The sequence below is a fragment of the Cricetulus griseus genome (assembly GCF_003668045.3).
Source record: "Cricetulus griseus strain 17A/GY chromosome 1 unlocalized genomic scaffold, alternate assembly CriGri-PICRH-1.0 chr1_0, whole genome shotgun sequence".
Classification (NCBI taxonomy): domain Eukaryota; kingdom Metazoa; phylum Chordata; class Mammalia; order Rodentia; family Cricetidae; genus Cricetulus; species Cricetulus griseus.
In genome coordinates, this window is record NW_023276806.1 from 216,569,712 (window position 1) to 216,584,196 (window position 14,485).

General features: G+C 43.8%; 1 protein-coding gene across 6 annotated transcripts in view; it reads left to right on the top strand.

Moving 5' to 3' along the window:
- The window catches only part of Ica1 (islet cell autoantigen 1), a 142,699-nt gene that overhangs the window by 119,399 nt on the left and 8,815 nt on the right, over nucleotides 1–14,485 (top strand). For all 6 annotated transcript variants that reach the window (XM_027389908.2, XM_027389912.2, XM_027389911.2 and 3 more), the window contains 2 exons: nucleotides 93–131; nucleotides 9,838–10,107. In XM_027389908.2, coding sequence (XP_027245709.1) covers nucleotides 93–131; nucleotides 9,838–10,107 — 309 coding nt within the window. The remainder of the gene's footprint in view (nucleotides 1–92; nucleotides 132–9,837; nucleotides 10,108–14,485) is intronic.

Consider the following 14,485-nt stretch of genomic DNA (forward strand, 5'->3'; position numbering starts at 1 on the left):
TCTAAAGACAGACTTCCCAGTCTTAATAATTTACTCAAATACCAAAGGAAATGGAATTAACTGATAATTTACTTTGTTTCTTCTCTCTTAAGGACCAATAGGTGAACTATTAGACATGAAACCTAAAGAAGGTAAGATTTGCATATTAGTTGAACTCTATAATTCCATTAAGTTTTTAAGTTCTCTCTTTTTGGATGCAAGAAAATTCAATAGTTACCTTCGTAATAGCTTTATAGTCATAAACAAAAAATTTTAGGTGACAGCCATTATAAATCACCTTACCTATGCTCAAGCAATATATAATATGTATGGTATTTTTGTTTAATTAGACAATGCTTTTAAAGCTGAAAATTATAACAAAGGTACTATGTTGTAATAGAAAAAGTAATTTCCAAATGAGATACATGTGGATATTGAATTTTGATCCTCCCATCAATGACCTTGATGAATTTGCTTCCTATACAACTCTGTAAGCCTCAGTTGTTCTTGTCTGTAAAATGGAACCAAACACAGCAGTCTCTCCAGGTAACTGTCAGGAATGGAACTCAAGTATGAAAAGGCTATTTTGTGGTTTCTAATGCAGGGATACTCTTGAGAAAGGAGGAATTAGGAATGTTCTCTACATGGTATACTACACCATATGTTCGTTGAAACTTAATAAACCAAGTCCACCAGACTTAGACATCTTGTGCTGACTACTAAATAGCCACCCAAAAGAGAGTCCAAGACCTTGAATTCAGAGGATACTTACAGTACTGAGTGACCTAAGAAAACCGAGCAGTTTTAGCATAATCCTAGCCTTTGCTTTTCATCCAAACAAAGGTTTCCTTTTAATGATTTACTAAGAGTCCAAAATGCTCCCGAGACTCTGAGCCAAACATCAGACTATCCCTTGACCTGGACAGTGGCATTCTGCCCCAATTATACAGGTTTCTTACAGCACAGAAACTGACCCAGGCCACCCTGTGGACCTCAATGAACCAGGGTATGATTCAACTCAGTCTGAGCTTGACCTGTTACGCTGTGCGTTGTTGTGACAGATGTTTGAGAGAAACATTTTAGAGGAGGAAAGGTTTACTTTGGCTCATCGTTCCAGTCCATGGTCTGCTGGCTTTTTAACTCTGTGGCAAGGCAGAAACATCACCGAGGAAGGGCAGGATGGAAAAAAGGGGGCTCACTCATAGAGGCCCGAAAGCAGAGTAACAGGAAGGAAACAGCACCAAAACACGCCCCCAGCTAGCCATTCTCTCCAACTCAGTCCTTCCATGGTTCTACCACCTCCCAATTGTCTACTTAAAATGTGAGTCTATCAGTGAGTCAACTTGATTAGGCAGAGCCCACATGGTCTAGTTTCCTCTGAAACACAAATACCCCTAGAGGTGTACTTAATTGTCTTGTAAGTGGCTCTCAGTCTAGTCACGTGAAAACTCAACATCAAGCCGGGTGGTGGTGGTGGCGGCGCTCATGCCTTTAATCCCAGCACACCCAGCACTCGGGAGGCAGAGGCAGGCAGATCTCTGTGAATTTGAGGCCAGCCTGGTCTACAGAACAGAGTTCTAAGACAGGCTCTGAAGTTACACAGAGAAATTCTGTCTCAAAAAAACAACAACAAACAAAACAAACAAACCCAAACATCAAGATGTGGGCTGAATCCACAGAGTATTAGAGAAAAATAATCTTGTAACGATACAGTCATCACAGTTTGGCCATGAACTTCCCAGGGCTTGGGAATATAAACCCAAAGGTGGGAGTCTCCTTGCCTAATTAATGTCTTTCTGAAGGCATCATGCTATACAATATTTCATCAAAATCATGTCAGATTAATAAACCAGAAACCTGTAGCATGAATAATAAAAGCCCGGAGACAGATATTGGGATTCAAGGGGAAGATCAGAAGAGCAAAGCCACTGGGGAGTTTTTACCTCTACCAAGGCACAGAGCAAAGTGGGGTGCTCCCATCCTCAGAGTGTCTGCAGATTGCAGTGTTCTCCACCAAACCTCAGGCTGTACTGCACTGAGTTCCTGCCTAATATTCTCTCTAGTGCTGGGATTAAAGGTGTGAGATGTTTCTCTTTTAGACTGATTCAATCTCGTGAAGCCCAAGGTGCCCTCTGTCTCCCAAGTTCTGGGATTAAAGGTGTGGCTATCACTGCCTGACCTCTATGGCTAACTAGTGGCTTTTTTTTTTTTTTTTTTTTTGGTGTGTGTGTGTGTGTGTGTGTGGCAACTAGTGGCTTAGCTCTGCCCTCTGACCCTCTGATCTTCAGGCAAGCTTTATTTGTTAGATTGCAAATAAACTATCACTTACAAAAACCATACCAAGTAATGAAATGAATGAGTAAGGAGCTAGTGTGTGTTGCCGTACATTGCCCTCATTTTTTGTAAGGACTTTTCCCCTCCGGTTTAAGAATAAGAATTTTAATGGAATAAAAAATATCCTTTATAAATTATTTTGGAGTACTGAAATAGTTTAATCTTACCAAAATGACATGAGAATAGTATAACAAGCCCTAAGTATCTACCACCCAGTTTCAACAATGCTTAACCTTTAGTGTTTTCATAATCATATGCATACTCCATCCTATTTTTTATTTAAATTAGAAACAAGCTTGTTTTATATGTCAATCCCAGTTCCCTCTCCTTCCCCTCCTCTCCTGTCTCCCCACCAGTCCCCCAATTCATCCAGTCGCTTGTTTCCATTCCCCTTTCTGCTCCCCAGGGAGGGTGAGGTCTTCCATGGGGATCTTAAAAGTCTGGCATATCATTTGGAGCAGAGCCTAGGCCCTCCCCCATGTGTCTAGGCTGAGAGAGTATCCCTCTATGTGAAATGGGATCCCAAAGTCCATTTGTACACTGGGGTTAAATACTGATCCACTACCAGAGGCCCCATTGATTGCCCAGGCCTCCTAACTGACACCCATGTTCAGGAAGTCTGGGTCGGTCCTATGCTGGTTTCCCAGCTGTCAGTCTGGGGTCCATGAGCTCCCCCTTGTTCAGGTCAGCTGTCTCTGTGGGTTTCTCCAGCATGGTCTTGACTTTGCTTATCACTCTTCCCTCTCTGCAACTGGACTCCAGGAGTTCAGCTCAGTGTTTAGCTGTAGGTGTCTGCTTCTTCTTCCATCAGCGACTGGATGAAGGCTCTAGGATGGCATATAGGGTAGTCATCAATCTCATTATTGGAGAAGGGCTTTTAAGGTAGTCTCTACACTATTGCTTAGATTGTTAGTTGGAGTCATCCTTGTAGATCTCTGGATATTTCCCTAGTGCCAGATTTCTCTTTAGACCTATAATGGCTCCCTCTATTAAGGTATCTCTTTTCTTGCTCTCCTCTATTCTTCCCCTGACTCAACCTTCCTGCTCCCTCATGTCCTCCTCTCCCCTCCTCTTCTCCCCTTCTCATTCTCCTAGCTCCCTTTCCCCTCCCCCCATGCTCCCAATTTGCTCAGGAGATCTTGTCTCTTTCCCGTTGTCCTGGGGACCATGTACGTCTCTCTTAGGGTCCTCCTTGTTTCCATGTTTTATGGATTGATATTCCTTCCAACCCCCGCATCTTGTTTATGTTTTCTCTTTGTTTACCACTCTTAAGTTTATTATTTTAGTAGACTTGATTTTTGAATAGGTAGTATATTTGCACTAGTATATAAAATAATAGGATATTATATTTTAAGAACTCACCTGTTTCTATACATGGCTTCACACTCCATTGTGACAACAAAGTGCCCCTCCTTGGCCCCATCCTCCTGAAACTTTTGTGCTCAGGCACAGAAAATGGGAGTCCATGTGCTTGCTTCTCCTCCCTTTATAAGGGGTAAAAAAAGATGTGGGGCTTTATAGAAAGTTTTTTTTTTTTTTTAATTTGATAGACTGCTACAACCCTAGCCCCAAAGCCAGCATTTCTTCAGAGAACTGAAGCAAGAATGAATGCCACCACCTGCTGTCCTTCTGTGTCTGCCGGCTTTCGCAGGCTCCTGTGTACGCCGGGGCCCATTGGATGAAGATTGATGTCTACTTATTGAAAGCAAGTTTCATGCCCTGTTGTCTAGGTCTACAGATAAAGCTGGGCATACTCTTCCCTAATACAAGTACTGGTTCTCTGTCAGAAAGATGGAGGTGAACATCTTCCCAATCAAATGCAATGGCACATAAGTCACCCTGTCCCTTTGTCACTGCTGTCCGACAGAGCACTTTGGTGGGCCTGAGCGATGCTCTCCACTGTCTGTCTCTTCCATGTTTTCATCCCACGAGGTGGTATCAGCTCTAAAACCACAAGTATACAGAGGCTCTCAAACCACGGAGAACTTGTGGTGACTGAAGAAAAAGAATGTCCGATGCTCTGTTCACTTCAAAATGCATGTCATTTCAAAACTGCCTGCAAAGTTCTGAATTAAAGTGCTAATTATAATATGCAAAACATTAGGTGTGAAAAAATAAAAGGCACTTAATCCAAGGATGGCTCATTTTATAAGACTTGGGAGCTCTAGCCCAGCTCTTGCATTCTTCTGCTAAATGATAAAGTAATAGAAAACCAATGTGTGACCACACAGTATAAAAATATTTTAGTAAGAAACACGAGTGACATTCTGAGATTCTTGAAAGTCACCATATACCACGCATGGCATGTGGCCTTCATTCATGGAATTATAGCGTGTAGAAATCCTTGTGCCTCAAGTTGGACCCTCCCCTCAAACAGTATACTACTGAACAAAAAGATGCAGTGGGAAGCCGAGGAGAATTTGATGAGTTCAGCTTCCCTGAATCTTATCATGAGGCCTTTACCAAAAACACAAAACTATTGTCCTTATTACAAACACGTGCTTGTCTTCTTTACTTCCTCTGTTACTGCCTGTGTTTCTAAATTCTGGCCAGTTATGAAGATGACAGGCCATTCAGCAGCTAGCAGAGGTCTAGGTGAGAACTTTTAGCCCATAACAATCATGTGTTATCCTATGGTGCCTAGCTTGTCCTGAGTCACTGAACTGTCACCTGACTATAAGTCATCCTTAGAGTCAAATGAGAGATTTGATTGCTTTGCCTCAGGACATACAATGACCAAGTGCTAAATTCCCTATCTGTTCTCGTAAACTCCTCCCTCTCAGCATTCTGTAAAATGCCGGTGACCTGGGCCACCCCATGAAATAATCATACACTTTTTCTTTACACATGTTAGACAAGCGTTCTACTACTGAACCACGCCCCAGCCCAACAATAATACACTTTCAAAATAAAATACTGAAAGAGGAGTGTCTTAGCAAACCTGTAATCCCAATACTCTAGAGGTAGAGAATTAAAGTTCAGGAGTTGAAAGCCAACCTTGGCTGTATAACAAGTTTGAGGCCAGCAGCAGTCCACATGAAACTCTGCTTAACAAAACCAAATACGTAATACATGTTCGGAATCGTGTAGTGGTGTGCTGTATATGGAATTATTCCTATAGAGATTCTGAAAGACTTGGTCCAGACCTGCTGTGAGAGAGGTTGGTTGCTAAACTCTAATACTAGAGTTTAGGGTAGGGCTCCAGCAATCAGTTATTTCTGTGTATGCCAACTCAGGTCTGACATTCTTGGATTATTCTTTGTTTTTTCAGAAAGCACATATGGCTCCTTACCCCCACCCCCACCCCAACCCCCACCCCTGTCGGTTGGGATTTTTATTTTATTATTTTTAAACCTGAAGGGAGTTTTTCAAACAAGGGAGAATTCCAAACAAGAACAATCTGTTAGCAGAGCCTGAAGAAGTGTTTTTCTATTTAGATGCTGTGTCAGGTGGTTTTCTGCCCTCCTCCCCCGCCGTCCTTTGGGTGATCAGAGGGTAGTGTTGGTATTTGGGGTTTCAGAGGCACTGCAGGCCTGTGGCCTTTAAGATTAGTCATTGTGGGGCGTGGGGAACAGGGAGAAACCCAGAGCAGTCAGTCTTCCTGTTTCACACAGGTGAAGGTAAATGGAGTGACCTTTCTCTATTTGTTGTCCTGTGCTCTCGGTTTTCTGTCTGTGTAGTTATTTCCATCTTCTGTGCCTGTAATTTATGCTGAGGTCATGAAACTCCAGTATGACTTCAAAAGTGCTATCTGAACCAGCTGTGGCCAGTTCTCCACGCCCTGCCTAAACTCGAGTTTCCTCTACATTTGAGCTTTTACAAGCTAGAACTCACCGGTTCAGGACTAGTTCTTCTAGGGAATGTTTCCCAGGCCCCAGGCTGCTTATTTCTGAGTGTTGAGCAAAGCAGGCATATAGAATGCTTTGGTTTTCCTTTGCCATTTTGCCTCTATGTTGAAGAGTATTCTACCCATAGAAAACCTCACATGTTCACAAAGCCTTCTTTTATTAGTTTGTGTGTGAGATCTCAATCAATTCTCTATCACCATACAGAAAACAAAATTCTTCCTAAGTTCTGAAGGAAAGGCAATTGTCTTCCACAGAGAAAACACTGACTTGTGAGTCAAGGGTCCCAGGCCAGATTGTCTGTAACTAATAAATCACATGAATTTGGATGGGTAATCTAAACCTGGGTCTATTTTTCCTCATCTTTAAAATGAGTTCAAGGAAATAGTTTCTAGGATCTCTTTGTCTGCAAAGGTGCAGGGTAGGAGGCCATCTCCTGGAGCTGCAGCCTCCTCACCAGTGTGCAACCACAAAGGATAAGATAAGAATTTGTGGTCAGGAGTTGGAGAACTTGGATTGGAGACAGGCATTTGGAGACTCTGAGCCAAAGGAAGTTGTGGCCCACAACGCAGTAGCTGTCTTTGTTGGTCTGCGTGTGGGGGACGTTCTGCCCAGGCTTCTCCCAAGGACATTATGGTATCTCCACATGTTTTCTTTGTCTCTGGTTGAGTGGCACTGTTTTCAAAGAAGATAAGAGGAGCTCAGTTCTCGGGGCCTACTGACAAGCTTAACTTCTCAAGTTCCGACTTGTCTGATTGCGGACCTAAACCTGTCCATTTGGATTTGTAATTAAGTTTCTCTGACAAGTTATGCATAGTAATTTCAGGCATCTTAATTATCAGTGTAATAATCAGGAGGTTTCTGTGTTTTATGGTTCAAGTCAGTGCCAGTTTCCTTGCTTTTAGCTACATAATAAGTTCTCTTACAAGAGCACAGTTCACTGTCCCCCCCTGCTTTTTAACTATTTAATAGCCAGGGTTTGATGACATTTTTATTTGCAACTTTTTTTCTTCACAACTTTTTAATAATAAATGTTAAGAAAAATAAATAAGCAGAATGCTAAATAATAGACCACATTCAGTGGTGAACTTCAGTAGAGGCAAAACCTGAATTCAAAGCTGACTGCAGAGGACATTTTCTCAGTTCTGTGACTGAAATGCCTGAGTTTGCCAGATTCACTTAGTTAGAAGGAAAGAAGTCTATGTTGAAAAGGGTTAGGTTTAAAATGCACTCATTCGAGATCAGGGACTGGCTGAGTGCTGTCAAAATTCCCTTTCTGGCTCTTTAGTTTGTTTTCCTCAGGATATTGGCTTTGTTTTCACTAACAGCCTCTGATTTACATCTTTGGATCAGAGAACCCCAAAGAAAGATGGGTCTTTTTCCATCCACTTTTCATAGAGCAAATACAGGGAAGCCTCTGGCATGTGTCATCCCCTGGTCAGTCACTGTGGCCTGAGAGAGGGAGATCTTCAACCTGCTCAGCCACACACACACACCTGGAGTGGCAGGTGATGGGTTCTACTAAGGGCATCTCACCAGGACCACAGAGGGAAAGTGCTTCTCAAGAAAACACACCTGAAGGAAAGGGAAGAGGTGCCAGGTGGCAGAAGCCACTAACATCAATACCAAGACATGAAGCCTGAGCACTAAACATGAAATGGAAGTTTTATAATTGGCTTATGTGTAGAGGACTCCTGTTGGTCTGCTGTCCACTGTGACCTTTGTGGGATCCCATTCACCACGGCAACACCTCTCCAAGCCTGGCTTCTGAAGAGATCAAAATGAAATGACTGTTGAAGGAACAGATCTTGCTAAAAGATTCCCACTTAAGGTCCCACTGAATAGGTGTCACTTAACATGGGCCTGGCTCAATAATCATACGTTTCAACCAGGCCAGAAAGAAACCAGGAGAAATGGTTTGGGTACTCCAATGTCACCAGAAAATGGCAAGTACAGAGACTTGTAAAGTAACCACAGGTTAAGAGGATGAGTCTGGGAGAGACTGAAAGAGAAAATTCGTGAGTAAACACCCCTGTTGAGGGCCACAGCTGATACATTGCCATTGCGGGTGCCTTTCTTCAAGCTTCTTCCTGTATGACAGGGTGCTGGAGAGCCACTGTAATACACCCTCTGCCTGCCTTACCCACCTGCCCAGCCTGGTGGCTCCTGCTCCTCAGCGAAGCCTCTTCACAGGACCAAGTTGCTGTCTTTTTCACCTACTGTGCCTACAGGTTATGTCTGCCTGGAAATGTATGTCTTTGATAACATAAACAATAAAAATGCTTAAATTAGGCACTTGTCTGATTAAAATGATGTTTTGCCACTATTTTAAAACCACAGTGATATGAGTTACTAGACTTTCCCCTCCCTGATTTATAGCCAATCTGCTGAGTTCATTAAAAAAAAAAAAAAATCCCCTTAATCTCTAGATCTGTATGTAATGTGGGTGAAAACAGATCCAGCAAAAGAACAGGAAGAAGCTTTACTTTAAAACAATATCCTTAACTACTAATCACCATATATGTGGATAAATCTGCAGAAAACCTGATAATCTCATTTGTCATGGTCATCAGAATTTCAGTGTTGCTCAGAAAACCATGGGAACCATGATGTTTTTCTTTGCTTCATGGCTTATAATAAAAATGTTTTCAGTTTGCAAGTGGCAATTGGATCCCACAAACAAAGCAACACTTAATACATCCCTCAGTCCTTGGTTCTTAAAATAGGTGCTTTCCATGAGATTTATGAGAGCCAAGTCCCTGTTTTCCTTGTAAATGATGGTCAGTGTTCATCTAGGAGAATGGTTCTCTCTTTACAACCATCTGGACTGATGACTTTGGTGTAGTAGTCCCAGGTTCCTGGCATTCTAAGCAGGCTTTCATGCCTACTGTAATGTCAGGGATGACTCATTGGAGCCTCAGAAGGTGACGGTCTGCTGAAGGTGGGTTGGACCTAGACTCCTCTCAGGACTAGGGCTCATTGACACCTGTCGGTGCTTATGTCTAAGGCCCACGAAGTGAATCTGAACCCTCTGTCTCAGACCAGACTTCGGACCTCCCTCCCTGTCACTCTCTGATTGCTCCTCTGAGGCAAGCCCGATCCACCTTCCCTTTGCTGTTATTGCAGAGACATCTGTCTTGGGTGTTGATGTACCTCCTGACATGCTCCCCTGGGCCAGGGCGTGGTGAGCCTTCTCCCCCAGCTTGGGTGGCAAGACAGGCTGCCACATGGTTTGCTTGAGGCTCCAGCCCAGGCATCGTGGATTGAGGTTTTGTGTGGGAAGATTTAGGAAGCCTTACAAACAAGGAGCTAAGATCACCAACAGCTTCCAGTCCTGGCTTTGTTTCAGACCTGGGGAATGTTTTGCCAGATCTGCTTTTATGTTAAGGGAAAACACAAGCCCTAGATATTTTTTTTTTTTGTGTGTGTGTGTGTGTGTGTGTGTGTGTGTGTGTGTAAAATATTTCATTTGGAAGAAGGGGCACAAGGGAAGATAGGGTTCCAAATTTATTTCTGAAATCTGTTAATGAAGTGCCATGGGTTACATTTCTATTCTGATTACCTTTTCTTATGTCTGGCCATAGTTCAGCTTGTCCCAGTCTAGCCGCCATGACGGTTGTTCGTAAAGCCCCAGCTCTTGGAAATCATATGTTCTGTTGTATTCTTTTGCCTCCACCAGCTTGCCTGGGTCCCATAGCAGGGACCCCAGAACCAGAAGGTGGTGACAAGGATGACCTGCTGCTGTTGAATGAGATCTTCAGTGCTTCCTGCCTGGATGAAGGAGAGTTCAGCCGAGAGTGGGCTGCCGTGTTTGGAGATGACCGACTAAAGGAGCCAGCACCCGTAGGGGCCCAGGGAGAGCCAGACCCCAAGCCCCAGCTAGGCTCTGGATTCCTTCCTTCACAACTTTTAGACCAAAACATGAAAGATCTCCAGGCCTCTCTTCAAGGTAGGTACCACAGTGATTAGAAACTTCTGTTGTTTTGCTTGTCTGTTCCCCTTACCTGCCACTTTAATACAAAAGTTTGTTTGTTCTTTGTGGTTTTGTCTGAGTATGCTTTCTATATTTTTACTTTATAGCCAATATCTCTTTATTTTATTATTAGTGATAGTTTTGTTGTTTGTTGTTGTTGTTGTTTGTTTTTTTACATCAAGTGACTTTTTAGCTGAAATCTCCAAATCACGCCCTAACTTTAAGATGTAGGATCAGACTCAATGGATCAGTTGGTTCTCATAACTTTTCCCCTTCTGTCAGTAGTTTCTTAGTAAAGTTAGGGGAGGTCCTTGATCTTACTGTCATGCTTGGATTTAAGGCAGTTTTATGGCATGCATGAGAGGATCTGGCATTTGCAGTTAAAACCCTGTGGCCTGGCCACCCCTGACTGCCTGTTTCTGCATCTCCCATGTATCCGTGAGTTGTGCTGTCTCCATTCCTGTAAACATGCCCTCTTTCTAGGTGCTAACTGTCACTTCACTGGACTTCTTAACTTTGTCTCTTCCTGTGTATTACACTTGCTCTTGCTCTCTCTACACCTTGACCTGTCCCTACCTCATGTATGCCCCAATTCAGCAGTTCCTGTTCTGACTACAGCACACAAAGTAAACCCCCATTGCAGTCTCAGCACAGACAGAGTTTCCACCCTGATCAGAAGTGCTCTTCACTCAGAAGGGTTCAGGGTGCACCCAGGCTTAGCATCAGGCCACATGCTGGTTAGCATTGCTGGCGTGTCCCCCACAATGATTCAGAGTGCAAAAAGAAAGCTCAGTGGTGAAGTCCTAAGTTTCTAAACTGGTCTTTGGGAAGGACAGCATTTTCTTCTCTTGTGGATTTTTTTTTTCTCCCTCATGTTACATAAATCATGAAGACAGGAATTACTCCTGGTAAGAAACGTTAGAATTCTTTTGGTTTTCCTATGAACTTAAGCTATCTCCTTAATGAACAACATGTTTATCTGGCACTTAAAGTGGAGAAGAAATGGCAGAGCAGGAATGATTAAGTAATTATGGGCTATTGCAAGCGTAGGTCTTGGGAAATGACATCATTCATATCATTCATACAGGAGCCGGTGGGCAAACAGAAAAAAAAGGGGGGGTTCCCTTTTTTAGAACTACCTTTCCCCTTTTATTTTCTCTGTGAATCTTTTTTTTTTTTTTTTTTGTCTCATGTATTAGCAGGCGTGGCGATGGAGACTGTGGGGTAGAGAGAGTGCTAGAAGTATTCTTCTGCTCTTTGAGTTTCACCTCTGGTTTCCTCTTCTCTCTCACTGGGTGAAGCCCAGTGAGCACGTCTGTCAGTTGACCTTTACCCTAACCCTCTTGTAGGAAAGGACCTGACAGGCCTGGGGGACTCCAGGGGCCAGATCCTCAGCCCACCTCTATGAGAGGTTCTGTCGTCCCATCCCATCGGCTGTGCTGCCAAATGATTCATACAAGGCCCCAGCTTTGAAGGCCCGGGTGCCCTGCTGCTACAGGGAGCAGTGGTGGCTAACAGTTACTGCAAGAGTGAGAAAGCAGGGCTCCAAAGCCTCTTCCTGGACAATGTGTGAAGATCTCTGGTCAGACAGAACCCTAGATCTGTAACACCAGGTGACTGTGGGCTTTGCACTTACTTCAGCCTGAGAGAAGTCATCAGACCACTTGTGGGACAAAGGAGGGAGGTGTCCCACCAGTAAGAAAGAGATGCAGGGTGTGACCTGGGTAGGGAAAGAGGTTCCACAAAGGGAGGCCATTCATTTCCCAGGCCGACAGTCTCATCTGAGGTTGCCATCCTAGTGCTTCAGCAAGGTATTCACTCATTAATAGGCACCTTCCAGGTGGAAACGCATCTGTGAACACAACAGGCAAAGCTCTCTGCCTTCCTGGAACTCGATCTCTAGTGGGGAGGGAATATGGAGTGATGAACAATGAGAAAATCAACACAGGAGGTCAAAGAGTAATCAGTGTTAGGCAGGGAGGAACGGAGCTAGCCAGAGCTAGTGTTGTGGGGTGATAGGGTAGCTACACGGGGTCTTGCTGGGAAAACAAGAGCCAAGCAAGACTTGACAGGATGAGAACTAGCCATGCGGACACCTGGGCAGATAAATTTGGTTGGCCCCACAAGGTAAGAACATACATAGCATGACAAGGTCTGCAGGAAGAACATTACTTGGAGCTAGCTGGACAAGTGTGAGAGGCATGAAGAAGGAAAGAGGTGCTCCAGTATGAAGGACAGACACCGTTAGAGGCTTGGCCATATATACCAACATAAGTGTTCATGGGACATGTACACACAGGACAAATCTCCAGCCTTCTTTCAGCAGCCATATTGAAAACCATCATGGCATCTTTAACCACCAAACAGTATGATCTGCTTTGTGATTTTAACAGCATTATTTTGCTTGTTAGAGTCTCCCCTCTTCCTGTGGGCTTCTAGCAAGACTAATGCTAGTTACCCAGTGACTATGGCATTTCTTTTGCTTTGTAAATGGGTACCAGCAGAATGCCTTGAGGATTCAAAATATCAAGGAAAAAAAAAAGTCTACATGGTTGAAAAAAAACCCACAATTCATTGTCCACTTCAGCTCCAGACTCTCAGTGGGAGAAGCTTTTATGCTACCTAGTGCTGCCCTGATTCAGGGGACTTTCTAGATGCCTGTGGTATAGGCACAGGAAAGCTGCTTGCAGTGGCTGAGCACTTTGCCGGCTTATGTCAGGGTTCCTCTCGTCTCCAAAATAAGAAAGGATGAATGTTAGCCTAAGAATTTTTTTTCCACTGTATCCACGGGTGAATAAGAAGTCCATCTAATGTGTATGAATAGTTATATGTAGATAATAGCTTAATGATGACTACTTAACTCTGGCCACATTATATTAAAATGGATTCCTCTGGTTAACCAGATCATGTCAAAAATTTAAATTCAGTAACTACTGAAATAAGTAAGAAACTAAACTAAACATGGGGAGGTGAGGTGTGTTGACATATTGGCTCAGTGACATGGCGGGGGCGGGGGAGAGGGTTGAGTCCAGCTCTACTTTGTAGTTGCCCTCTTCCTCCTCACACCGCCACAGTGGCAAATCTCTCTGCAGCCTCTTGGTTATTACTTCATATTTAAATAAGTGAGGTGTTGGCCTAAGCTTCTTATCCCAGCAGCGTCTTATCTGTGGGTTGACTCCATCTCTGAGAGGCAAAGGTGTAAAATCAAGTAATTCTGTGACTCTGCAAGTAATTCTGTGACTCTGCCAGCCATAGACAGTAAGACAACCTCAGCCCATGCTCATCCCAGCACATGCTGGCTGCCCAGCATTGTGCTCTCTCGTTACCTGTGTCAGCCTGTCCATTTAACCTGCTGACTCTCCGGCAAATGCTATTGCCATCTACACTCTAGAGACTAGAAAACCAAGGAAGGAAGCAATTTGTTGGCTCAAGGTCACTCTCTTGGTAAAGACAGCCATACATTGAACCTGAGCAGTCTAACTAAGGAGCCCATGCCTGCCACCAGGACTTCTGTGACCTCTCAGTGCAATATCTGATAGCATAGGAAGCTTCCTCCAGGCCCTTCAGGCATCTGTCCCCACATGAGTAAGGCTTATAGTAACAGTGGGTTTCCTGGCTTCACACAGGAATCAGGACACCAGGATGCCAGACAACAGGATAATGGAGTTATAGAGAGACAGGCCCTTGTCCAACAAAAACTGGATGATGATACAGAGAAGACTGTTTGAAATTGGGTAGTCATAGGAGTCTTTCTAGAGAATGCTTGTGCTTTGTTCCTGGCTCTCTGAATGGATTGGGACACCTGCAGATTCAGGAGGTCGGAGGACAGAGGTGGAGGACTCTGGGGGCATCCATCACTAGTGATTCCCATACTTTCATTCTTCATCTTCCTCCTTTTCCTCCTCTTTTCTTCCCCTCTTCCTTCTCTCCAGTCTTCCATCTCCTAGAATGGCTTCTGCCTGCCTTCTCTCTGGCCTCTCCTTTATTCTGTCCTCCAGCCCTGGGGGTGGGTGTGATTCAAAAGAAGAAAACAAGTCTGTCTCCCCTCCTGCCTAGCCCAAGCTGTAGGAGTTCACAACAAAAATTGCATATCTGATCAACTCATTTTAAAATTTTGAAGAATTAATTTTAGATTAATTCTTCACTTCACAGTCCATTACTGAGGGATGTCATGGCAGGAGCTCAAACAGGAACCTAGAGGCAAAACCAGGAAGGAATACAGCTTACTGGCTTGTTCTTCATGGTTTACTCAGTTCTGTCTCTGTCTGTCTGTCTGTCTTTCTTTCTGTCACTCTCTCTCTCTCTCTCTCTCTCTCTCTCTCTCTCTCTCTCTCTTTTTTTTTTTTTTTTTTTT